The following is a 24,984-nucleotide window of genomic DNA, read 5'->3' as shown; positions in this document are numbered from 1 at the left end:
TAAAATTGTATGCATTTATGTGGTACGTTGTACAGCTACCACATAGATATACAGAGGGTTAATTAAATCAAGCTAATTCATGTCCCACTTTTCATTTTTTGTGACTGAGACATTTGAAATTTATTCTTATTTTGAACATAATACACACTTTATTACTGTCCCTAGTAACCCTGCTGTGCAGATTTGAAAACTGCTTTCTGTCTGGAACCTTTATCCTTCTGTCCTACTTCAGAGCTGAGCTTTTTTAGATTCCACATATAAACGAGATTAAGTAGTGTTTGTCTTTCTGTGTCTGGATTATTATTTCACTTAGCTCATGTCTTCCAGGTTCATCCATGTTGTAGCAAGTGGCAGAATTTTCTTGTTTCCTTGAGGCTGACTAGTATTTCATTGTGTATATTAGTTGTTTTGTTTTTTAATATGGTGTGAGATAAGGATCCAGTTTCACATTTCTTCTTGTGGATATTCAGTTTTCCCGTGCCATTTGTTGAAGACACTGTCCGTTTCCTGAAGTGTGTTAGCAAATGGTGGGGCAGTCAATTGGCTGTAACTGTACGGGTTTATTTCTGTCTGTCTTAACTCCATTTCTTGATGTGTCTGTTTTTATGCTAGTCCCATGCTGACTTGATTACATCTGCTTCAAAGCATGTTTTGAAATCAGAGTATAATACATCCAGCTTTGTTTTTTCAGTTCAAGATTGTGTTGCTTCTTTGGCATCTTTTGTGGTTCCTTATGAATGAAGTATTGCTTTTTCTATTTATTTGAAAAATGACATTGGAATTTACTTATTTATTTGAAAGGCAGAGTGACCGGAGGCGGGTGGGGAGTGGAGAGACAGAGATCTTCATCTTCTGGGAGAGAGAGAGTGAGCTTCATCTGCTGGTTCTCTCCTCAAATGCCTGTAACACCCTAGGCTGGGCCAGCCTGAAGCCAGGGCCTATGGAACTGTGTCCAGGTTTTCTACTTGGGTAGCAGGAACCCAGGTACTTGGGGCCATCAGGCTCATTGGCAGGAAGCTGGATTGCTAGTGTGGAATAGTCAGGAATTGAACCAGCACTCCAATGGAGTATGAGCATCCCAGCTAGCACTTTAACTCACTGTTACCACAATGCCCACCCTGACATTCGAGTAGAGACAGTGTCAAATCTATGCATCTCTTTGGATACTATGAGTATTTTAACAATGTTCTTCCAGTCTTTGAACACCAGATATCTTTCCATTACTTCTCTTTTCTTCCATTTTTTTTATCAGTGATCTATAGCTTTCAATATAAGGTCTTCACGAACCTTGGTTAATTTTATACTTAAGTATTTTTTATCTTTTTATTCCTATTATAAATGGAATTGATTTCTTAATTTCCTTTTCAGATGGCTTGTTAGTATGTAGAAATGCTGCTGATTTTTTATGTTGATTTTGTATCCTGCAGCTTTACTAGAGTTTACCACTACAAATTGCTTTTTGGTGGCATCCTCAAGGTTTTCTATATATAAAATCATGTTGTCATCAAAGAGACATTTTCACCTTTTCCTTTCCTGTTAGGATGCCTTTTGTTTCTTTGTGCTGACTAATTGCTTTGTCTGAGAGCTCAAATACTTTGTTGGAAACAAGTGGTGAAGGACTGTCCTAGTCTTGTTGTTGATCATAGAAAAAAGCTATCAAATTTTCACCATTGGGTATGATGTTAGCAACAGGTTTGCCCTATATGGCTTTTATTGTATTGAGGTACCTTCCCTTTATACCTAATCTGTTGATAGGTTTTATCATGAGAGGGTGTTAAATTTTATCAGATGCTTTTCCTGATCATGTGGTTTTTATCCTTTAGTTTGTTAAAAGAGTACATCATGTTCATTGATGTGTGAATGTTGAGCTGTTTTATATCTGTTGTCTTCTTAACTGTTAATTCGTGCTTATGCTTGGAAATATCATTCCCCAAATTTGTAATTGGTAAGTCCAAATTTGAACTCAAGGTTTTTGGCACTTTTTTTTTTTAAAGTACTACAAGAAGACAAATACAAATATTTTCTTTTATTTCTAAGGATTATGGTTAGTGGAAAATATCTTCTGTTCATCCTTGCCTGTCTCCAGACTTCCTTGTTTGGTAGCTTAGATGAGCCCTAGGAGGAAAGGTTTCTGGCTTACAATAAAGTAGGTTTTCAGTGACTTCTGAGATGGATCCAGAAGCTAGGTTTCTGATCGTTGGAAATGTACATTATTTAGTTGTTGATTTAAATTAGATTTAGTGCTTTTGTGTGTTCTATTAAATGGCTTTTTAACAAAAAATTCACTTAAAATATCAAAAGTCTATAATTTTTAGAAAATAGCTTCTTAGTTTCTAAATGACTCTACCTTTTTAACATAAAAGGTTTTTATTTCCTAAACGAAACAGTTGAGCCCTTTGTTGTTGAAATATGAAAAGTCTCTTTGGTGTTACATTTATAGTTCTCTGTTTCTAGGTGCGTTCTTCAGATGTGTCATGGTCTGATACTCGGAGGACCCTCCGAAAAGATCACCGCTGGGAATCTGGATCCCTGTTGGAAAGAGAGGAAAAAGAGAAGCTTTTTAATGAACACATTGAAGCACTTACCAAAAAGAAGAGAGAGCACTTTAGGCAGCTTCTGGATGAAACATCTGCGGTGAGTGTCTTATTTTTCCTTTTTTAACCTGGATGAATCTTCATTGGTAATTTTTAAAACAACAACAAAAAAAACATAACGCATTGATGGCATTTTTGGTGTGTGGGATTCATAGGTTTTACAGTATTTTTCTTTCCTGATGTTTAGAAGCAATGTTACGGCATTCTTACTATTTAGAAATTACATCTTTCTGCAGTTTTCAGATTTGTCTCTGCTCTTGTAATAATTCAAGCTGTATCGCCTGTATGTGACCAGTTATCCCTCCTGATAATAGATTTAGTTGGTTCCTTTTGCTCCATTTGCAATTTGGTGCTGTGCCCCTTGTTTGGCAGTTTGTATACTTTGTCATCCAGATTTTGTTCCTGTTTATCTGCTCTTTTTGGTGATGGTTTCTTCAGAAGTTATGATGTTTGCCCATGTAAATACAGGGTTTGCAGGTGATTGTCTTAGGCCACCTTGAAAGCATGGCCATGAAAATAACTCTTGTGGCAAGCCAGCAAAAAGAAATTGCATTAAAGCTGCTTCCCTGTCCCTTACTAGTCCAGTTACGCTTGGGCATTACAAGAGATTGCAGGTCAGTGTGGAATATTCTGTACCATATGTGCTGCAGTTTGACTCTCTAAATAAAAGTGAGCTCTATTTATATTTTTAATCCACTTGTCTTTTCAAAGATTACCTTAACATCTACATGGAAAGAAGTAAAGAAAATCATTAAGGAAGATCCTCGGTGCATTAAGTTCTCCTCTAGTGACAGGGTAAGAGGATTTTGTGTCTGAGATTTATTGTTCAGTTAGAAATTTAATGGAGAGGTTAAGTTTCTTTTTTGTTAAGTTTCTTGGTGATAAGTTTCCTTTTTGTTAAGTTTCTTAAAATGATAGTGATGGCTTTAAGTGATACACTTTTAAGAAATTATTCTTAATTTCATAATTTCATATTTTGCCTATTGAACAATTTATTAACGGGAGCACAACAGAAAGTTGAAAGTTGAATCCTTTGGGTTAAGCTTGTGTTTTGGGATCTCAGAGATTTAAACTTCTTTCAGTCAGGTCCCATGAGAAAGACACAGTCAGGTTGGCTGTTGGCTATCAAAACAGCTGGCTGGTAAGCCACAGCAACGGCTGAGTCCTTGTGTGTTCCAGAGACTTTAAAGTAGAGGAACCTTTTGGGTGCATTAAGTCTGTAAAAGCTGATTCCTGTTCTTGGGCACTCTTCTGTGAAGAAAACAAATTTACTGTCTTAAGCACTTAAGACTTGGAGAAAAGTGCTCCTTGCTACAGTCCTTGTTATCCCTTGGCCTGTTGGTTTCTCTTTTCTGGTTGGTTGGTTCTTAGGTCTGATGCCTAAAAAAATTAACGGATCTAATATTCTTAGACTTGCCCTCAAACTCTAGTAAGTTGACTTTTTGATGTGTTTACCACAAAATAATACGACTTTGAGAATTTTTTTTTTTTATTTGAAAGGCAGAGTTACAGACAGACAGGAGAGACAGGTCTTCATTCACAGGTTCTCTCCCTAAATGGCTGCAATGGCTGGCGCAGGGCCAGGTTGGAGCCAGGAGCTTCATCTGGTCTCTCACATAGGTTACAGGGGCACAAGTACTGCTGCTTTCCCGGGTGCATCATTGGGGAACTGGATTGGAAGTGGAGTAGCCAGAACTCAAACCAGCACCCATATGGGATGCCAGTGCTGTAGGCAGTGGCTTAACGTTGGCCCCAGTATGTTAAGTTCTGAGTTTTATTGGTGTATCCTTAACTTAGGACGATGAGTTTTTTCATGCTTGAAGATATAAATAGAGTCTATATGAAATTAACCCATAGTTTCCTTATTTTTAAGAGTGTCTAGTTGAGGTTATTAATGAAGATTGAAGATGCAAGCCCATGAATTTTAGCCACTGCTAATATGTTCTTGGTTTTGCTTTCTTTTTGCCTTAAAAATGTGAATTACAGATAATGCATTTAATGAATTTTCTATAACACAAATGTACCTTACTACTATATTATTTTGAATTTTATTATATGACTTACAGATTACTGGTTCAATAAATAATTGATACTAATTTCAGAATTAGTGAATGTTTTACCCTGATCCACCCCACCCCACCCCCTTTTTTTTTTTGTTTTCCAGAAAAAGCAGAGAGAGTTTGAAGAATACATCAGAGACAAATACATCACAGCCAAAGCTGACTTCAGGACGCTTTTGAAAGAGACCAAATTTATAACATATAGGTGTGTGCAATGAAGTGTCTCATGTCAGCAGCCACTGTCTTTACTAGTCCTTACTCTAATGACCAAAGCATACTTTGCATTCACACACGCTGACATTATTAATTTTTAGGACTAAGAAGATTTCAGCCTTTATCCAAAGCCAAATAAAGCCCATGTCTCCCCATTTTTTTTAAAGAAAGGGCCCAGATGTCAATTTTTATTTTGTTACCTACCTATCCAGTTTTTAAAACATACTTTTGTTTTTACTTCGCTGCTTTTTTAGGAGCATCCCCAGCTACATATGAGTTGTATTTTACAAAGAGACTGAATACTTCTATCAATTATCTTTGCCTCTTCTGAAGACTATTCAGTGTGGTTAGACCAGTCTAAATCTTGAAATTATCCATTTTAGCTCAGCAAAAACATTTTTTCTTGGAGGAAAGCAGTTTGCTGGATACATTTAATTGAGAACTTTCAGTTATAAAATCAGTCTTAAAACAGTTTCTCTATAGCATACCCAGAAGTTTCCCATCCGTAATAATTTTTTTTTCAGGAAAACAGTTTTACATTGCTTACCAATCAGTGTATGCAGGAGACCATTTTTGTTTCATACTCCAGCTTTTCTTCCTTTAAAAGAAAAATCTGAAACATCTTAATGAAGGGTGTGTGCACGGGAGGATAGATAGTGCTGAGGGTGTGGTTTTTAGGTATTTTGTCATTTGGATTTTTTTGGTCAGGATCCTTAATGTTTTGCATCAGCTTGGGCTTTTAAATTAGATGTGAAGTAAGACTTCTTTCTACATTTTTATAGTTAATTTAGTGAAAGATGTGAAAGTGAAAGCTTGTGAAAGATGCTGGGATTGGCAGCCCCGCAGACTGAAGTCCTCTGTTCATCCACAGAACAGGTACAGCACGGGCAAGATTTACCCACCCACCCTCAGCCCTGATCTGGAGGGATAACCAGTAGGGGTGGGAGGGTAATTCAGCTTCTGAGGCCCTTTCACTCCTTGGAGTCTTTGCTGAGGCAACTTACAAAGGTGACCACTGCAGTGAAATTTTTCTTAAAAAAAAAAAAAAATTGCAACACAATTAGGTACTAGAATGGACATTTCCAGCTCATTTCTAACAGACCTATGAACAGCAGTCAGTAATTCTTGGACTTCTTTTTCTTATTTCAGATCCAAAAAGTTAATCCAAGAATCTGATCAGCACCTGAAAGATGTAGAAAAAATTTTACAGAACGACAAACGGTATCTAGTACTGGACTGTGTTCCGGAAGAGAGGCGGAAACTCATTGTGGCGTACGTGGATGACCTAGATCGCCGGGGTCCTCCCCCGCCTCCCACAGCATCAGAGCCCACGAGACGATCAACAAAATAATTCTCAGTACTCTGTCCCAGGGTTATCTATTAATTCAAAACGCTTGCATGAGCCAGTTTTCAGGTTTTTACATATATGTGCATTAGTCAACCTATTGCAAAACCATCTGATGAACAGGAGAAGCATTCGTGAACAGTTTCTGAATAGAACACTTTGGACATATTTATGCTTTTCTTTGTGTGGCATGACTGACATACATACTCAAGTATAGGCTGTCTCTAGTAAATCTAAAATCTCGAAGCTAAAAATCATCCTTTTATGAGGTGTGGAAGTCAGTGACTCGGTAATGTTCTTTCTAGCAGTGTTACACATGCAGGACAAAAGCATTTGTGGTTTGAACTTGCGAGGTGCAAATACCACAGACTCCAAGAAAACTTGAGTTGAAGTTTGTTTTGTTTTGATTTTGTTTTTTAAAGCGGGTAAAAGAAAACACTGAAAATTGAATTCTTATCTTCCAGAGGCTAAGATTATTATAATGGACATACTTTTACCTTTGTCTCTAAAGAACAATTTAGTTTTATGTGTTCACTTAATGTGCTTTGATTATTCCTCTGAATTATAGGCCAAGTCTTGTTGTTTAGCCTAAGAGAAGATTTATTTAGTAATTTCTTCTCAGGTATGGAACCACGGTCATAACTAACATGTTGGCCAGAATAGAACCGCTGGTTAAACATATTTTATTCATCATTAAATGATCTTTATCAATATTCTGGATTAGACAACAAATTACCTTTATGGACGTTCCCTGTAAAATATACTCCTGTTCGAATGTTAAACTTCTGTTTCTAAAGTTTAATTTTAAGATGTTTGAATGTTCAGTTTACGTATTTGAACTACAATAAAACAACCCTTTTTATATATGTGAATTGTATATGATTATTGTTACATAATTTGTAAACACTTATTTTTAAACTCTTAAAAACAGAATCAACACATGTGATTTGGTACAAAGAAAACTGATTTAAATCTTTTTGTTACATAGTTGTAAAAAGATTACATGTACATTATTTGTAGTATAAAGAGAAGGAATTTGTAGAGAACCATTTTAGTCGCAAGTCCCTTAATACCTATTTCTTCATAGAAAGAAGATGCTGGGTTTTTTTGGTTTTCTTGTTTTTGTCTTTCTGTGAACATACTGATATCTTGTGCCTTTTGTGTGTTCTTTCAACGTGATAAGTACATCGCACCGTGAAACCAAACTTGGATTCCTAACTGCTGTCTAGCTTTACCTCCCTTAAATTAAACGAATCTGTTTCATCACTCAATAGGTTGCCAGTTTTAAAGTGCCACACACATAAAATGTTTGAGAAAATATGGATGTTAGTATTTTAACTCATATCTACCGTGATTGCTAGGTATTGCCTAGGAAAGAGGGGTGGGAGGTGGGACACAAGCAGCTCTGTACTCTGGTGTTATCTGTGCATAGTCACAGGTGCAAACATTCACATCCATATTACTTAGCTTAAATCTGGTAAGTATCATAGAAATTGAGAGCTCTGTGCTACTGAGAATCCTGGCTTTGATGATCATACTAGTGTCTTAACTTGCAAAATTGATAAATAAGATATATATATATATATATTTTTGAAGTTCATTTTTAGAAATTCATCAAGTACCTTTGGAGCTTTATAAAGCATGAGATTAAATTGCTTGCTAAAAAGGAAAACTTTTTAAGTTTTGTTTTGTTTTGTTTTTAATTTGAAAGTGTTAGATTCTTGCATCCACCGATTCCCTCCCCAAATGGCTGCAACGGTCAGGTCAGGGCACGACAAAGCCAGAAGCTTGGAACTCCTTTAGAATCTCTCACCTGGATGGCAGGGACCCAAATACTTGGGCCATCCATTCACTGCTTTCCCAGGCACATGAGGAGCTGGATTGGAAGGAGAACTGCCAGGACTAGCACCAACACCATTAAAAGGGATGCTGGCATCACAGAGGGCAGTTTAACCTGTACCTCCACACTGGCCCCAGGATAGGAAAGCAGCTATTTTTTCAGAAGGTAGAACGGCAGAGAGAGAGAGATTCTCTATCTGCTGGTTCACTCCCCAAGTGGCTGCAACAGCTGGGTCTGGGCGAGGCTGTAGCCATGTAGCCAGGAGTCAGAACTCTGTCTCCGTCTCCCACATGGGTGGCAGGGGCCCAAGTAGTGGGTCATACCATCTTCCACTGCCTTCCCAGACACCTGAGCAGAAAGGTGGATCACAAAGTGGAGTAAGCCAGGAGTCGAACCAGCCCCTGTGATGTGGGGTGGCAGCTGAATCCACTGTGCAGTAACACTGGCCCCAGAAAGTAACTATATTATAGAAATGTGGGTGTCCTAAAAAGATAAAATTTCTAGAATGCCTTATTTTGTTGTTCTGAATTCCACATAGTATTGTTTGCCTTATTACTACCTTTGTCCTAGTAGAGAAGTGAAGAAAATGATTTGGTGATAACTTAATATCCTACTTTTGTCTTAAAGTAGTTGTGTTTGGTCATTTATGGTACAAATAAAACTTCTCTGTGCAGATTGGTAAAGGGATCAGGTTAAGACTCCCTAAATGAGAAGTTCATTGTAATTACATTTTGTTCCAACATTTCTATCTTCATTTGGTGCTTAACAGCAGACCCTTTGAAAATCAGTTTCCCCTAAGGCCAATGCTAGTGTTAAGGTCAGATCTCCCCATGAAACCCATTCTTCCAAGTAATGATTTTGAGATAATTCAAGACAAAGATAGGTTTATTTTTATTTTTATTTTTTTTATTTTTGGACAGGCAGAGTGGACAGTGAGAGAGAGAGAAAGGTCTTCCTTTTTCTGTTGGTTCACCCCACAATGGCCGCTGCGGCCGGTGCACCGCGCTGATCCAAAGCCAGGAGCCAGGTGCTTGTCCTGGTCTCCCATGCGGGTGCAGGGGCCAAGGACGTGGGCCATCCTCCACTGCACTCCCGGGCCACAGCAGAGAGCTGGCCTGGAAGAGGGGCAACCAGGACAGAATCCGGTGCCCCAACCAGGACTAGGACCTGGGGTGCCGGCACCGCAGGCGGAGGATTAGCCTGTTAAGCCACGGCCCCGGCCCCAAAGATAGGTTTAAGAGCATCAGAACTACCTAAAGTAAAACATAGGTTTGTTAAAAACATTTCTTTACAACTTAAACACTAGAAGCTTACATCCTTAGGCTTATTACAAATAATGAACATAAAAATGCATGTAGTTCACCACAGACAACTTTAATGGCAATCCGTTATAAAACAACCATTATAAAACAATATTTTGGATTCTTGGATAAAATTATTTTGTGAATTTTAAATAAAATTTGTAATGAACTGACAAAACAAAAAATCAGCCCTACCTACCTTCTGCATTAAAAAGCAAACTACAAACCCCAACATTTAGAAAGGAAAGTGGCTATTTCCACAGCATCTTTGTGTTTCAGATTTTCCATTGCTTGCCTTTGTGATGTCCCCCCCCCCCCCCGCCCCAGGAAACACTGAAAATACCTCAGAATTCCAGAGTAATAAAGTGGCATGGATAAATGTCATATCATATTTTATTTGGGCATCCTTTACTTTGCTATAAAGTGAAGTTACTGCTTGCTGCTCAAAATGGAACAGATGTCTAAGAATGCAGTTTAATTTTTTTGGTTTGCTTTTTGCTTTGCTCTTGTACTTTTTTACATTCTATTTTTAGCCACATTCCATTTTATATGTTGAGTTTTCCTTTCTATACTAATCTCTTTTTTCATGTTACTCTGATTATAACAGAAGCCTTGTGGCATTTTCAAAACTGAGCAGGGTTCAAGTGTTAACAGCTAAATTTTTTTTTTAGAAAACTTTAATAAATATAAATTTTGAAAGTACAACTTTTGGATTATAGCGGTTTTTCCTCCCATAATCACCCTCCCACCGTGAACCATCCCATCTCCTACTCTCTCTCCCATCCCATTCTTCAATAAGATTCATTTTTAATTTTATACAGAAGATCAACTTAGTATATACTAAGTAAAGATTTCAACAGTTTGCACCCACACAGACACACAAAGTATAAAGTACTGTTTGAAGACTAGTTTTATTGTTAATTCTCATAGTACAACATATTAAGGAAAGAGGTCTTACATGGGGAGCAAGTGCACAGTGACTCCCATTGTTGATTTAACAATTGGCATTCGTATTTATGAGATCAGTAATCACCCAAGGCTCTTGTCATGAGCTGCCAAGGCTGTGGAAGCCTCTTGAGTTCACAAACTCTGACCTTATTTAGACAAGGCCATAATCAAAGTGGAAGTTCTCTCCTCCCTTCAGAGAAAGGTACCTCCTTTGATGGCCCCTTCTTTCCATTGGGATCTCAGAGATCTTTCATTTAGGTCATTTTTTGCCACAATGTCTTGGCTTTCCCTGCCTGAGAAACTCATGGGCTTTTTAGCCAGATCCAAATGCCTTTGCAGCTAAATTTAATAATATTGAACAAGAAAGCACTTTTCATCTCCCCCCCTTTACTTTTAGGCTTGCCCTGAATCAGTGATCAATACCTCTATCATTAACCGTAGCTTATGGTTTATCTTGGTTGAAAAGGGGTGTTGGAAGAAATACCTGCTTGCAAGGGAAAACCTATTTCCTGTGTTTTGGAAGATAAAGACCGGGTTTAAGTCTTCCCCGCTCCCCTCCCCGCGGCCTCCCCCCCCCCCCCCATTTGAGTGTAGAACATGATGCTAGGCTGCTAAAATTCTTAGCAACTGTAAATTCATCAGGGTGCTTTCAGAAAAATGATCAAAGCAATCTTTAGCATAACAAAAAGTTGAATTTGTTTAAACTTTTTGGTTTCAGCTAAAAGTAGCCTGTAACTGGAATAAAGTGGTAGTCCCTACTCTGTTAGCTTTGGTCACAAAAAATTATATGGGTTTTCATTAAGTAACTGTATCAAGCATACACATTGATGTGTTAAAAATCAGAGTAGGTTTTGAGCTTTCTTTATGTGATAGAGGGTTTGATAGCTGAAGCTGTGGCCAGCAGGTTGATGAAGATGAAAATCAAGGGCAGGCAAGCTTTGACCAAGATGAGCCTATTCCAGCCAGCACAATACAGGACTGGTCCAAGGGAAGATCCAGTTAAAAATATTTCAAACAACATAGTAGCTGGGCTCATCAGACTGACCATCTCTACATATAGGAGTTCTTTGCACAGAATATAATTCTGAAACAATTATTATTCCTATCACAGTATTCTACTTACCAGCTTGGACATTTTGCAGATGCAGAATGTGAGGCATTTTGTAATGTCTAACTAATTTGTTACAGTTTGTATGATCAAGTGAGCCATATTGATAAGTAGCAGTACAAGTAGATACAACAATCACGATTCATTTTTGCTTTGACATTGAAATCTGTTTATCGCAATCCCCTGTCTCTTGATCTTCATGTTCCCAGGGGACAGGATCGTTGTCTTGTTCAGAAGGAACTGTGTCCCTCTCGTGCCAGAACTGCTCTACATCAGGGAGGGTGGGGATCTCTGCCTTCTCTGTTTTCTCTCTTCCGGAGGAGGGAGAACCAGTCTTCTCTTTCCCTGGAGTGGATATCTGGGACTCCAGAGATGGGACCTCGTCAGGAAGGACCTGTGGGTTACCGGCTGTGAGTTCCTGAGACTCGGAGACAATTGGAGATTTTGTAGTTACCGTCCATTTCCATAAGCCTTTTAAGCCTGCCTTAAACTCCTCGGACATCATTAGAAAAATCAGAGGGTTTGCTGACGACATGGAAAACACGAGGACTTGAGACAGTGCTATGAAGCCTTGGGGTGGGGTCGGGCCCCCCGCCTTCAGATGCCAAACCCAGAGCCAAGCTATCCACTCAGGGAGCCACAGGAGAGCAGAGGTGACGGCAATGCTCAACAGCATCGTTGTGAGTTGCTTGGAGCGCATCTGGTTTCTAAGATTGTGAGTCTTAGTTCCTTTTTTTTTACATTGACCATAAGCTCTCCAGAAATAAAAACTGGCAAAGAGTAACGGAAGGCAAAACACCAGCAGAGGATAGAGCTTCCCAAACATTGACACGAACACTTCGGCCACAGCTGGGACATCCACGAGACACATCTCCACACCTGCGTGATTCCTGGTGGTGCTAAAGAACCATTCTGGCAGGGGCAGCAGCCCAGCCACGGTCCAGATGGCCACGAGCACCCAGCACAAGGTGCGCCTGTAGTTACCTACTTGCTTGGCTGGGTCATTCGCATACATGAAACATACTTTGGCCACAGCAACGATCGTCAGACTCTTGGCTGCCAGGCACGTGTGGATGAACCAGTCAGAGGACTTGCAGACAAACCAGCCTAGATCCCAAACACCTTTGGAGTACGCTGTAGCTCGGACGGGTGCAGAAAACAGGAGGAGGGAGAGGTCAGCCAGGCTGAGATTGAGAATCAGGGAGTGGATCATGGATGGCTTGCCTTTCCGAGCACTGTGAAGCAGTATGCCAATCACACACAGGTTTCCCAGGAAGCCCACCAGGCAGACAGCCACCAGGAGAGCGGGGATGACGGTCCTCCAGTCCTTGGAGTCCAAAGGCAGGTACCCTCCAGCAAAGTGGAGGTGAGCAAAGGACACGTTCATGGTGCTGGAGTTGGAGTTGGCAAAGGCAGCTGCCAGCATCACCTTTCGATCCAACTTCTTCCCGAAGTTGCCTTCTCATCTAGGTTTGTCTGTCTGCCTTGGCTCTCTGGCATAGGAAATAAATAGCGTCATCTGCATCAGATGACACCTCTGGACCCACCCCTTGCTTGTTTCCTCAGAGCACAATGTGGAAGAGGGCTGACTGCTGCATGTAATCTACCTCTGACTGCCGAGTGACAGGCAGGAGTCACAGTGGCTGCTCATTAGCAAGTCTAACACTGTCCGTCCTGTGGAGTAACGCAAACACACCCGTAAGTGATCAGTAAGAACATACATGTATGTGGACTATGTTCTAGGCAGGGCATGCAGGGGAGTCACTGGCACCAGACGAGGCAATTATTTCAAGCAGCTGTTTGGAAAGTCTTGACTGCTCTGTAATTCTATAAACACTAGGTCTGAAGCAAATCCTTTCAAGTTTAGCATGCATCCGAACCACCTGAATGGCTTGATCCAGTAGGTCTGGAAGAGGCCCGGGAATCTGAGATGTTGATGCTGTGTGTTGGAAGACTGTCTTTGAGAACTGCTGTTTGAACCCCAGCATCAGGGCTGCTCCTCCCTCCCCCTTCCCAGACATGAGCATTCTCTTTTATCCAGCTCTCGATGCCACCTCAGCCCCATCAACAGCTGGCTGAGATCCAGCACGTTGGATAACAACAACAAATGTGCAAAGAAGTCGTTTTCAAAATCTAACTATTGGGGCTGGCGCTGTGGCGTAGCAGGTAAAGATGCTGCCTGCAGTGCAGGCATCCCATATGGGCGCAGGTTCGAGTCCCGGCTGCTCCACTTCCTATCCAACTCTTTGCTGTGGCCTGAGAAAGCAGTGGAGGATGGCCCAAGTCCTTGGGCTCCTGCACCCACGTGGGAGACCCAGAAAAAGCTCCTGGCTCCTCGTTCTGGATTGGTGCAGCTCTGGCCATTGCAGCCATCTGCGGACTGAATTGGCGTATGTAAGACCTCTCTCTGCCTCTGCCTTTCTGTAACTCTGCCTTTCAAATAAATAAATAAATCTTTTTTAAAAATTAAAAAAAAAATCTAACTATAGCTGACTGTCAGTTGAGTCTACTGTGAGTTTTTTAGGGCTAGTTTTAGAGCTCTGAGTTAGAACTGGTTTGCATGCGTTCAACAAGACTTTTCAATAAGTGATGGTGATTTAGGCGACTATATGATAAATTAAGCTTTTCAGAGAAGTCATAAAGGGTTTACTGAGGAAGACAATGTCTGTGTGGCAATATTTAAGATGCTAAAGAAAATGGTATCTATAAATTGGCAAGAGAGAAAGTGGTTGGACAGAATGATTCTAGGACCAGCTTTGATTTTATAAAGCAGTGAGCACTCTGTAAGGGGTTAGAGAAGTTAGAGTTGTTCCCAGAAAGGGGCTTAAGGGGCTGCAATGAAGACTATCCTACTGTGAGTGGGGCTGAACCAGAAATGTTTTTAGAATGAGCTGGTGTGCAGTGTGCTAGGCTGGGAAGTAGAACTCTAGGTTCTGATATTACCTCTATTCTCTCATCGTGTGTGTGTGTGTTTTACAGGAAAAGAAAGGGATGATATTTGAAAATTTCTCAAAGCCGTGGAATTTGATAAGTCAGTGCTGAGCAGTACAGCTATTGGGAGACCTGTCTGTGCTGGGTTTCTGTGGCTCAGTTTCTGTTTCTTTGCCTTTCCTCCCTTTCCCTCTGGGTAGTGGTTCACTCCATCTATAAAGCACTGAACTGGGACAGCACCTTGTCCCAGCCGTGCCCAGTAGCTCCCAGGGAGACCCTTGGATAATGAGATAGCTTCCATTTTGGGGGTGAGGGGACATGGGTGCAGAGGAACACGCTGAGTGACACTAGAGCAAATGAAGGCTTTACAAAGTATAGATCACACTGCCTGATGGGGGTGGCAGATACTAGGTCAGGACCAGGAAACAAATACTACCTCATGTCATGGCTTAGGAACTGATGATATTCACGGCGCCGGCAGGTGTCTAAAGCAGAAAGCTAAGTGAGTTCAAGAAGGCTTTCATTCCATGGCAGTTTGAGTCTTAACAGACAACAGAGAGAAACAAAATACCGTCGTGGTTACTTTGCAATCTGTTGGAATTGACCCTGGGAGGAATCACCTGGTGCACCTGCTGGAGACAAAGTCTTCCACAGACTGGACGACCGAACTTTGTACATTCTTTTGTAGGCGTGTATTTTATATTTTCAACATTTTGCCATGTTTGCTTTCTGTCTCTCTCTTTACATGCGTATATATGAGAGCACTTCCACAAGTTCACGGGAAAATAGGACTGAAAGCTGAGTTTAGGAGTGGGAGTGGTGGTGTGCAGAGAGTTAAGCTGCCTCGGTTGTGTCCCAGCATCCCCTGTTGGAGCGCCAGTTCAAGTCTCCACCGTTCTGCTTCTGACCCAGCTTCCTGCTATTGAACCTTGGAAAGCAGCAGAAGATGGTCCACGTGCTTGGCCTATGGCCAGCCATGTGGGAGACCAGGATGAAGTGCCTGCCTCCTGGCTTTGCCATGGCCATTGCTGCCATTTGGAGAGTAAGCCAGAGGATGGAACATCTGTCTCTCTGTGTCTGTCCCACTTTCTCTGTTGCTCTGCCTTTCAAATAAATACATATTTTCGAAAACAAAACTTGATCATGTTAAACAATTTTTTGAAGTCCATGTATAGTATTTTCACGATACACATTTCAATGAACTTTTTGAAAACCCCTCATCTATACAAGCTCAAAGTTTGACTTGAACTGGATGACTTGAACAGCAAACATATTTCTCACGGCTCTGGAGGCTGCAAAGTCCCAAATCACGTTGCCAGCAGATTCAGTGTTGGGTGAGGGCCCACTGCCTGGTGCAAAGATAACCATTTTTGTTTTGTGCGCTCAGGAGGTAGAAGGAAGGAAGGGAGGGGTCTCCCTTATGAGGCACTGATCCCATTGATGAGGGCTCAGCCCTCAGGATGCCGTCACCCCCAGAAGGCCCCATCTCCTGCCACCATCACCCTAGAGGTACGGATTTCAACATAGGAACCTGGGGGCCACGTAAATGTTTCAGAACAGAGCCCCATACAAATTTCACTTTTTCTTTTGGATATCAGTACTTGTGCCTCTGAGTATGTGACAGATGGATTATGAGGCACATATCCACTTTTTCTTCGTTTTTACAATCATTTTTATTTAAAGAATAAATGACCTGGCATAAATAAACCCAAAGAGAAAATACTAGCATATGCACTTCTGTTATTTGCCTGGTAAGTTCAGGTTGTTTTAGTCTTTGTCCCTAACCTGTTTGTCTGAAATACAAGGTTAAATCGTATGTGTAGTGAACATTTGTCAGGTTTCCCTGATTTTATTTATTTGGCGGAGTTCCCTGGTGTTGAACCCCTTTCCTGTTAGAAGAAACTCTCGGGAGAAATGGCAGGAGAAAGGTGGGTATAGCACAGCAATACAGAAAAAATAAAAAAAGTCATCAGGGGTCACCTGGGATGAAGGTTGGAAGCCCCGCCCCGCCTCCCCACGTGCTGGAGATGAATGAACACACTCACATGTAGCTCTGCTGACGAATGTGTAAACGCGTGGCTCTCGTCGAGCCCTGCAACACTATGCTGCAACGTGGAAGAACCCTGCACTAAAGATTCCGTGTGTGTGAGAGTCTGCACAGAGAGGAGGCCGGACAGCAGCTCCCTGGGGCTGGGGCCGGAGCGGGTGGCCCGCAGGTGAGCACGCAGGCGCTCATTTTACGGACTGGGCACAACTTTGTGAATTTCCTGAAGACCCCGAGGCGTCCACGGAGAGTGTGGGATTTTATGACACGTAAAAGGGGGCCTCAATAAAGCTGTTCAGGAAGGAGTTAGTGAAGGTGGAGAAAAGGTAGAGCAGGGAAGATTTCCCCCTCACTTGCCTCCAGCAGGGGAGTCTGATGTTCAGAGACGGAACAGAAGATAGCTCCTGGAGAAAGGGAGAGATTGTGGCCCGAACGTCCCAGGCTGACAACCTGCCAGAGGAGAGAGAGTAGGAGACAGCGGTGAGACCGGCAGATGCTGGGGCTTCCGGCTTGCAGCATAGCCCGCCCTGCTGCCGCCCTCCAGGCCGTCGTGACACCACCTACAGGGATGTTGCCATGGAAATGGGAAAACAGTAATGAAACAAACGAAAAATCCTAACGGTAGGCTTGTTTGAAAAATCATGTTTTATGTTCAAAGTGGAGGGCGCATCATCTTAGCGGAGTCATCCAAAGAATCTGGACCAAGGAAATCAGTGGCCAAGCTTTGGAGTGGTTTCCCATACAAGCAGAGCTGCGAGTGACCTCTGGCTGGGCCCTGGCACCGTGCGCTCTGCTGTGCCTTTCTGGGGGAAGGGTGAATGCTGCCTGTCGCTTACCGAGCGAGTCTTCAGCGCCAGCCTCAGTGCCTAGCGTCCCAGGTACTGGGACATGGGGATCCCCTCACCCTAACTGCAGAGGGAAACTCCAGTAGATGGGGACCCTGGTGGATCGGTCTCCAAAGGTGGGGTTCCTGAGCTGCCATAAGCAGAGTGCCCCCCTGCCCCTTCGCCTCCAAGAAGTTTGGGATGCTGTCCTTTAAGCAGTGTGAATCTCAGACGAGTAGAGTTCAGTTCAGCAAGGGTTTACTGGACCTTTTTGGCTCTGGCACAACACAGCTCAGGCACTTTTCTGTCTGTGTCTTTGTACTGAAGCCATTCTTCTCTGTGCCAGGCAGGATGCTGGGCCCTGCGAACCCCCGCTGGTAGAAAAGTCCATGTTCTTAAGGAGCTGCAATCCATGGGAAATGCACAAAGGAGAAATTTCAGCGACTGCTACAAGAGATCGGGCTGCTGTGCGGGCCTGCAGGAGGCGCCCTTGTGTCAAACCAGGACCTGGGGACTTGGGGAAGACCAAGCCAGGGTTTTCTGGGAGAAACTGAACAGAGACTTCAGCCATGCACCTGCCCTCCCGTCTCTGCCGATCACTGCTGTGTATTTCGAGAGGTTAGCATGGCTCACTCCCAGTCTCAGGGACTTAGTCTCCCCACTTGCTACAGGTTTGCAGGATTGGGCCATCGCCGGCGAAGCTCAGGTGGAGCCGAGCGGGTCAGGAGGGCTTCTCTGACCAGCTGTAGTTGGTGAAGAGCCTGGGCCCTTAAAGAGCACGCACGCGCTGCGCCCTCCGCTCGTGGCCGTTGCTCGAGTTGGACCTCGCGCTGGCTGTACTTCCTGTTCCCCTGCCTCCAGCACACCACGTCGCGAGAAAGCCGTGTGCTCCGTCTCTCTCTGCTGCTTGTGTGGAGTTGAGCTTTCTGTCTTGAAACAAGGCGTTCAGAGTTGCATCATTTCACACCTGTGGCTGATATTCTGATGCATTTTCTTTGACGCCCCCCGCCCCCCCCCCCGGAGTTGCTGCTTTTTATAATACAAATTCTAAATATAGCTGTGATTTTTGTTGTAATAATGAGGGGCCATAGTGAACCAAAAAGACCTTAGCACCGTCTTGAAGATTGGCTTCGCAGTGAAGGTGGCATGGGTCACTATTTTTTAAAAAAGCTTTTTTTTAAAGGCTTATTTATTTGAAAAGCAGCGTTACAGAGAGGCAGAGGCAGCAGCAGAGAGAGAAAGGTCTTTGTTCCGCTGGTTCACTCCGCAAATGGCCATATTGGCCAGGGTGTGCTAATCTGAAGCCCGGAGCCAGGAGTTTCTTCCAGGTCTCCCACATAGGTACAGGGGCCCAAGGACTTGAGCCATCTTGCGCTGCTTTCCTAGGCAGATTAGCAGAGAGCTGAATGGGAATTGGAGCAGCCAGGACTGGAACCAGCACCCATGTGGGATGCCGGCCTGGCAGGTGGCAGCTTTCCCTGCTATGCCACAGCACAGGCCCTGGGATGGGTCACTATTTTATAGGCACATTGTCCTGGAGGAGAACAGAGCCCTTTCTGCAAGTGATCAAATACCTCTGTAGGCACAGTATGGTTACAGTCCCAGTTGAAGCAGAAGTGGCCCAACCCTGACGACTGCTTTTGTAGAGTGTCGTTTGCTGTGACTCCTTAATAAATGAGTACAATTCAAGGTTTCTGGTACATTTTTCTCTTCACATCTTGTCCACCCTCAGTGGCCTGAGTGCTCTTTGTTGCACCTGTCAGCACGGGTGAGAGCAGTTTCCATGACTACCAAGTCCAGCAGGTGGCGTGGCATCCTCACGCAGGTTTCCAACACCCCTTGATTAGACGAGCTGGGGAAGCAATGAGTGGTATTCGGCATCCAGAGCTAACTTCATTTCTTGGTAGTGATAGCGTATTAAGAAAGGAAAAGCACATTGCTGTCCTTATATCCCAGATTTTGCTCTTGTGGTCTGTAGTTTCTGCCTTTCCATGTTTATTCTTGGGAGAGAAAGGTATGTTAACATCCCTAATAAGAAAATTTCATGCTGCAACTCTTAGGATTTACAAGGAGGCTATAGAAGTTGATTGCAAATGCCTCCAGCTGGTACAAAACGTGTGTTAATTACCTCTGTGGTTAAGTGCATTTAAGCAAAGAAGTGTTGGGGCTGGCATTGTAGCACAGCGGGTTAGGCAACCACTTGGAATGCAGGTATCCCGCATGGGAGAGCTGGCTCCTGTCCGGATCTCTGTTTTTGATGCAGCTTCCTGCTAACGCACCTGGTAAGGTAGAGGGGCTCTGGCCTCCCACATAGGAGACCCAGTTGGATTTCCTGGCTCCTGGCTTCAGCCTGACCCAGACCTGGCTGTTGAAGCCATTTGGGGAGTAGATGAAAGATCTCTCAAGATCTCTTTCCCTCTCTGTCTCTCCCTCTTTCTCTGTCGCTCTGCCTTTCGAATGAAAAATCAAAAAATGGTGGATACATTGTTTCCCTTACCACAAACCCTTGTTGAAACTACAACCCCCTTCTTGGGATTGAGAAGTTGACATTTGCAATGTTTCAAATAGTCTGATGAAAGCTACCTGTAATTTTTTTTCTATCTGTAATTGTTAGCTCCATAGAAATGGCATAAATGAGGTGTGGTAATGTCCTTTTCCAGGAGAATAAGCAGATGGCCAGAGCTCGTGGCTTGTGGGTGCTTGAAAGGCGGCTGGAACCTGGATTCCTGGGTCTGGTTCCAGCTCTGTCCCCTGAAAGCAGCCTCCCACGAGTACATCAGTTTCTCTAGGTATCTTGAGATAGTTGTTGTTAGTTTCCTTCAGCTGCAACCAATTAAAACAAATTTAATGGTTTAAACAACTCAAATTACCTTCGGGTTCTGGAACTCAGGGGACCTAAAATCAAGGGCTATTGAGTACTTGCAGCCTGGTTCTTACAGCTGAGGGGACTAAATCTCAACTTTTTCATTATGTAAATGGAAGTAGCCATATGGTACAGGTGGATCCCACACCACACAGAAGAGTGTTTTCTTGTTGCGTGTCTAATATTCAAGTCTAGGCCAATCCTATAGAAATATTCTATTGATGATGATGCTGTATTTGATGCCAAAAATCATTTAGGGACTGGTGTTGTGAAGCAGCGAGTTATCTGCCATTTGGGATGCCCAGACTGGCTGGGAGCTACTTCTGCTACTTCTGCTCCTGGTCCAGCTTCCTGCTAACGCACACCCTAGGAGACAGCAGATGATGGCTCAAGTACTTGGGTTCCTGCCACCCTTTGGGGAGACCCAGATGGAGTTCCTGGCTCCAAGTTTCAGCCTGGTCCAGCCACAGATGGGGAAGGCATTTGAGGAGTGAACCAGCTGATGAAAGATTTTTCTCTATTTCTCTCTTTGTTGCTTACCTGCCAAATGAAAAAAATAACAAATATAATACATAAAAAGCTTCTGAAAAGGGTATGTCTTTGTGGTGAGAGGTAATAGCACAGTGGCATTTCTGGTGTATGTGAGGGACAAAGGGGCATTTGTAGACATCTTCGGTAGAACCCTCTGGGTGCTGGCTGCTCTGAGACTATCCCTTAAAAACTCATGGCCAAGTGGAAAAACTCTTCAGTAATTCAACAACAGTCTATGAAAGCTGTCTATAAATTGTGAGAAAACAGACGAAGATGCACTAAGGTCCTGTCATGTCTTTAAAGCCGTCTTTTTTTTTTTTTTTTCTTTCAAGATTTATTTATTTGAAAGGCAGAGGGAGAGAGGGGGAGGGGGGAGAAGGGGGGAGAGAAAAGAGAGAGGTTTTCTATTTGTTGGTTCACTCCCCAGCTGGCCGCAACGGCTGGACCTGTGCTGATCTGAAACCAGGAGCCAGGAGCTTCTTCCAGGTCTTTCACATGGGTTTAGGGACCCAAGGACCTGGGCCATCTTCTACTGCTTTCCCAGGCCATAGCAGAGAGCTGGATCGGAAGTGGAACAACCGGGACCCGAACCGGCGCCTATACGGCATGCCAGAGCTGCAGGCGGTGGCTTTACCCACTATGCCACAGTGCTGGCCCCTAAAGCCATTTTTTAAAGACTGAATGTGCCTTGGTGAAACTGGTTTCCATAATTTCACATATGACTACACTGCTGCAAATGTGGTACAGCAAGTACCAGCTGTGTGTCATGGGCCACTGGTGTTTACACTTAATTCAAATGTGGGAAACGTTTATTCACATGAGATCCTAGGCAAAACTCCAACAGCTGCAATAGATAGAGAAGGCAAGAGTGGAGGTAGAATTGTGGTCCTATTTACTTTGCTTTTAAAAAAAAGTATTCTCAAACTTTTGCTATAACTTCATTTTTCTTAATTTGTCAGAATAATAATAAATTGGGAAGATTCTAAAGAATTAATGGAAGAATGTCAAAGGAATGGCACAACTGACAAATCCTTCAGAGTGTAATGGTGTTGCAGTTTAATACTGAGCTTCAAACAAAATTTTTACACTTGGAAAATTTTTTAAATTTTACTTACATGAAAGGGAGAGAGAGCAAGTGACAGACAGAATTGATCTCCTGTCTGCTGGTTCATACTCCCAAATGCCCATAACTGCCAGGAGCCCCACCTCCTCCTCTCCCTCTCCTCCCCCCTCTCTCCTCCCCCCTCTCTCCTCCCCCCTCTCTCCTCCCCCCTCTCTCCTCCCCCCTCTCTCCTCCCCCCTCTCTCCTCCCCCCTCTCTCCTCCCCCCTCTCTCCTCCCCCCTCTCTCCTCCCCCCTCTCTCCTCCCCCCTCTCTCCTCCCCTCCTCTCTCCTCCCCCCTCTCTCCTCCCCTCCTCTTCTTCCCCTTTCCCCGCTCTGCCCCCTCCCCCCAGAACTCAGTATGGGCCTCCCAGTTGGGTGGGAATTCAAGCACTTAGGCTGTAACCTGCTGCTTCTCAGGTACGGGGTACGGGGTATGGGGTACGGGGTACGCATTAGTAGGAAGCTGGAGTTGGGGTGGAGCCAGGACTCAAACCCAGGCCCTCCAGGTGGAGTGCGGGCTTCCCAAGCAGCATCTTTTTTTTTTTTTTTTCCCCAAAGTTCAACCAGTGGTCTTATGTAGAACAAACAGAGCAACAACAACAACAACCACCACAACAAAAATACTAAAAGGAATAAAATAGTAAGTTGTTCCTCAACAGTCTAGACAAAGGAGAAATACTATCTGTGGAGTAAGAAGAAAATTTGTTTCACTGTTTTTAAAGATTTTATTTATTTGTTTGAGAGGCAGAGTTAGAGACACAGAGAGGTCTTCTTTCCACTGGTTCATTCCCACAGTGGCTGCAACAGAGCTGGGCCAATCCAAAGCCAGGAACCAGGAGCTTCTTCTGGGTCTCCCACATGGGTGCAAGGGCCCAGGGACTTGAGCCATCTTCTGCTTTTTCACACCATAAGCAGAGAGCTGGATTAGAAGAGGAGCAGCTGGGACCTGAACCGGCACTCATATGTGATGCTGGAGCTGCAGGCTTAGCCTGTGACGCCACAACGCCGGCCCCTGCCTTCCACTTTTTAAGTAATGATCTGCAAAAAGCCAACTTCAGCTTGCAGTTCTTTATTGTGTATCGTCTGCTGCTGGGGGGCAGTCATGAACACAGGTGAAGAGAATCTTGGTTTTGAGTGGCTGTTTGCAGATAATGAACAGGCCGGAATACTTGGATAGTTTTCTGCAGTTGCACGAATTTGGCCAGCAGAGGGCAGGCGGGGAGAGTACCTTGCTGATGGTAATATCAGCTTGTGACTGGTGTGGTTTCCACTAGACTACGTGAAGGGTGGACAGTTAGGGAACTAGGAAGGCGGCCCAGGTCTGGAAGGACCTGCTGGCACTTGCTTCTAGCTGGGAGTTGCCTTGTTGGAACAAAACCTTAGTGCTGCCAGGGCTGATTGCTCTGAAATGTTCTGATTAAAAATGATTGAAAAAAAGACTGCTTCATTGATTTAAAGGCATTATTCAGGAAGAAGAAAGGGCAGAAGCCAGGACGGGGCGAGGGTGGGGGTGGGGGCTGAATTGGGCTTGTGGCCTGCCAAGTCCCAGCAAGCTGAGAGTTCTGTAACTGCCCAGGCTTGCTGACCTCTTGTTACAATACATGGCAATGTCCCAAGCCTTTCTTGAAAAGGGAGATGAGGATACAGAAAACAAAGGTAGAGGGTTTTTTTTTTTTTTTTTTTTTTTTTTTTTTTAATGTTTCAGGAGACTATCACGTGTTGAGGTGGATTCCTTCGGAGAGGAGGAGCGTGGTGGGGGCAAGAGGCTTGGAGTCACCACACAGACCCTGGGAGCCAGGTGAAAGCAAGCCAGAGGCAATCCGCAGACTTGTTTATTTCATTTGGTACAGCAGCTTAAATAGCCAAGGCAGCCAATCCGGTCAAGGGGCGGTCTATGCCCTAACCAATCACAGCCGGTTGCCAGGCAGTTTCCGTTGCCAGCAGCCATCTTGGCATGGCCTTCTCATTCCACCATAATCACGGCAGGGCCACCGGGATGAAAATTTCAGGCCATGATGTCGGGTGTGAAATTCGGAGGTGTGAGTTCACTCTTACGACTTCTCTGCCAGGTGACAGGTGACTTAGGATTTATTCCCAAGCGTTACGAAGTACTTCGTGTGCCTCCTTCTAGGCTCTGTGGGACCCTCGGTGTCTGGCGCCCCTGCACTGGCGGCCTCCAGGGTCGGCTGTCCGTGTCATCGCCGTGCGGTCGTCTGCCGGGCGTCGACCCTGGCCCTCCTTGTCTCCCCTTCATGACAGCTTCCCTGCTTCTGAGTTCTCTCCCAGAATCCTCCGAGCCCTTCCCCGGCCACTTCCTTCCCGGGCGGTGGAAGATGGAGCAGTGTGCGGCCTGGCCCAGGCCCTCCTCTCCTCTCTGGGTGCTGACCGCTTCTGCCTCCTCTCTCCTGTCCAGCGCCTTGGCCTTGGCGGTGTGTGCTGTTCGCTTCCACCTCAAAGCTTTGTTGGATCTGCTTCCCTGGCTGTTAGACCCCGCCCCGGCCCCCGCAGAACTCTGGTTAAAGTTAGAGCTGACACCACGGGCAGAACATTGTGATGGAACGTGATGAGAAATGTTGGCCGAGGTGATGTTGACCAGCCTTTTGGGATTAAGGTTTTTCTTTGTCCTTTATTTCGGACATAAAGGAGAAGAATCGAGAATATTGACAAAACAGGCACTATACCGTTTGAATTAACTCTGTACTGACTTATCAATATAGATTTGGTTTTCTAAGTATTTACTTAAAGAAGGCACAGAGCTTTCCTGTGATAGTCCTTGGTTGGCTTTAATAATTAACTTCCAAGGAGCCGGCGCCGCGGCTCACTAGGCTAATCCTCCGCCTTGCGGCGCCGGCACACCGGGTTCTAGTCCCGGTCGGGGCACCGATCCTGGCCCGGTTGCCCCTCTTCCAGGCCAGCTCTCTGCTGTGGCCCGGGAGTGCAGTGGAGGATGGCCCAAGTGCGTGGGCCCTGCACCCCATGGGAGACCAGGAGAAGCACCTGGCTCCTGCCATCGGATCAGCGCGGTGCACCGGCCGTAGCGCGCTACCGCGGCAGCCATTGGAGGGTGAACCAATGGCAAAAGGAAGACCTTTCTCTCTGTCCACTCTGCCTGTCAAAAAAAAAAAAAACAAAAAAACAACTTTGTATTGTTTGGAGGAATAAAATTGTTAAATTTGAGATATTAACCACAGGCCATTAGCTCACTGATCTTTTTGTAATAACATAAACAATATATTTAATAATGAAATAAAACTCCAACTTGTCACGAATCTTAAATTT

The 24,984-nt window shown here is 44.0% G+C and overlaps 2 protein-coding genes across 14 annotated transcripts in view; one reads left to right on the top strand and one right to left on the bottom strand.

Moving 5' to 3' along the window:
- Positions 1 to 7,483, top strand: part of TCERG1 (transcription elongation regulator 1) — a 66,503-nt gene extending 59,020 nt beyond the window's left edge. For 12 of the 13 annotated variants that reach the window (XM_062188899.1, XM_062188898.1, XM_062188897.1 and 9 more), the window contains 4 exons: positions 2,455 to 2,634; positions 3,306 to 3,389; positions 4,759 to 4,859; positions 6,017 to 7,483. In XM_062188899.1, the coding sequence (XP_062044883.1) occupies positions 2,455 to 2,634; positions 3,306 to 3,389; positions 4,759 to 4,859; positions 6,017 to 6,218 (567 nt within the window). In that variant the 3' untranslated portion in view covers positions 6,219 to 7,483. Of the gene's footprint in view, positions 1 to 2,454; positions 2,635 to 3,305; positions 3,390 to 4,758; positions 4,860 to 5,649; positions 5,744 to 6,016 lie in introns of all 13 variants that reach the window. The other variant, XR_009865748.1, reaches the window with a different exon arrangement.
- Positions 7,484 to 11,551: 4,068 nt separating this feature from the next.
- GPR151 (G protein-coupled receptor 151) lies at positions 11,552 to 12,835 on the bottom strand. The gene has a single exon (XM_062189928.1). The coding sequence runs from the start codon at positions 12,833 to 12,835 to the stop codon at positions 11,552 to 11,554; it is 1,284 nt and encodes a 427-aa protein (XP_062045912.1).
- Between the last annotated feature and the right edge of the window lie 12,149 nt (positions 12,836 to 24,984).

The sequence above is a fragment of the Lepus europaeus genome, chromosome 4 (genome assembly GCF_033115175.1).
Source record: "Lepus europaeus isolate LE1 chromosome 4, mLepTim1.pri, whole genome shotgun sequence".
Classification (NCBI taxonomy): domain Eukaryota; kingdom Metazoa; phylum Chordata; class Mammalia; order Lagomorpha; family Leporidae; genus Lepus; species Lepus europaeus.
The sequence above is the reverse complement of the archived record's forward strand: the minus strand, read 5'-3'. Positions and strand labels throughout refer to the sequence as shown.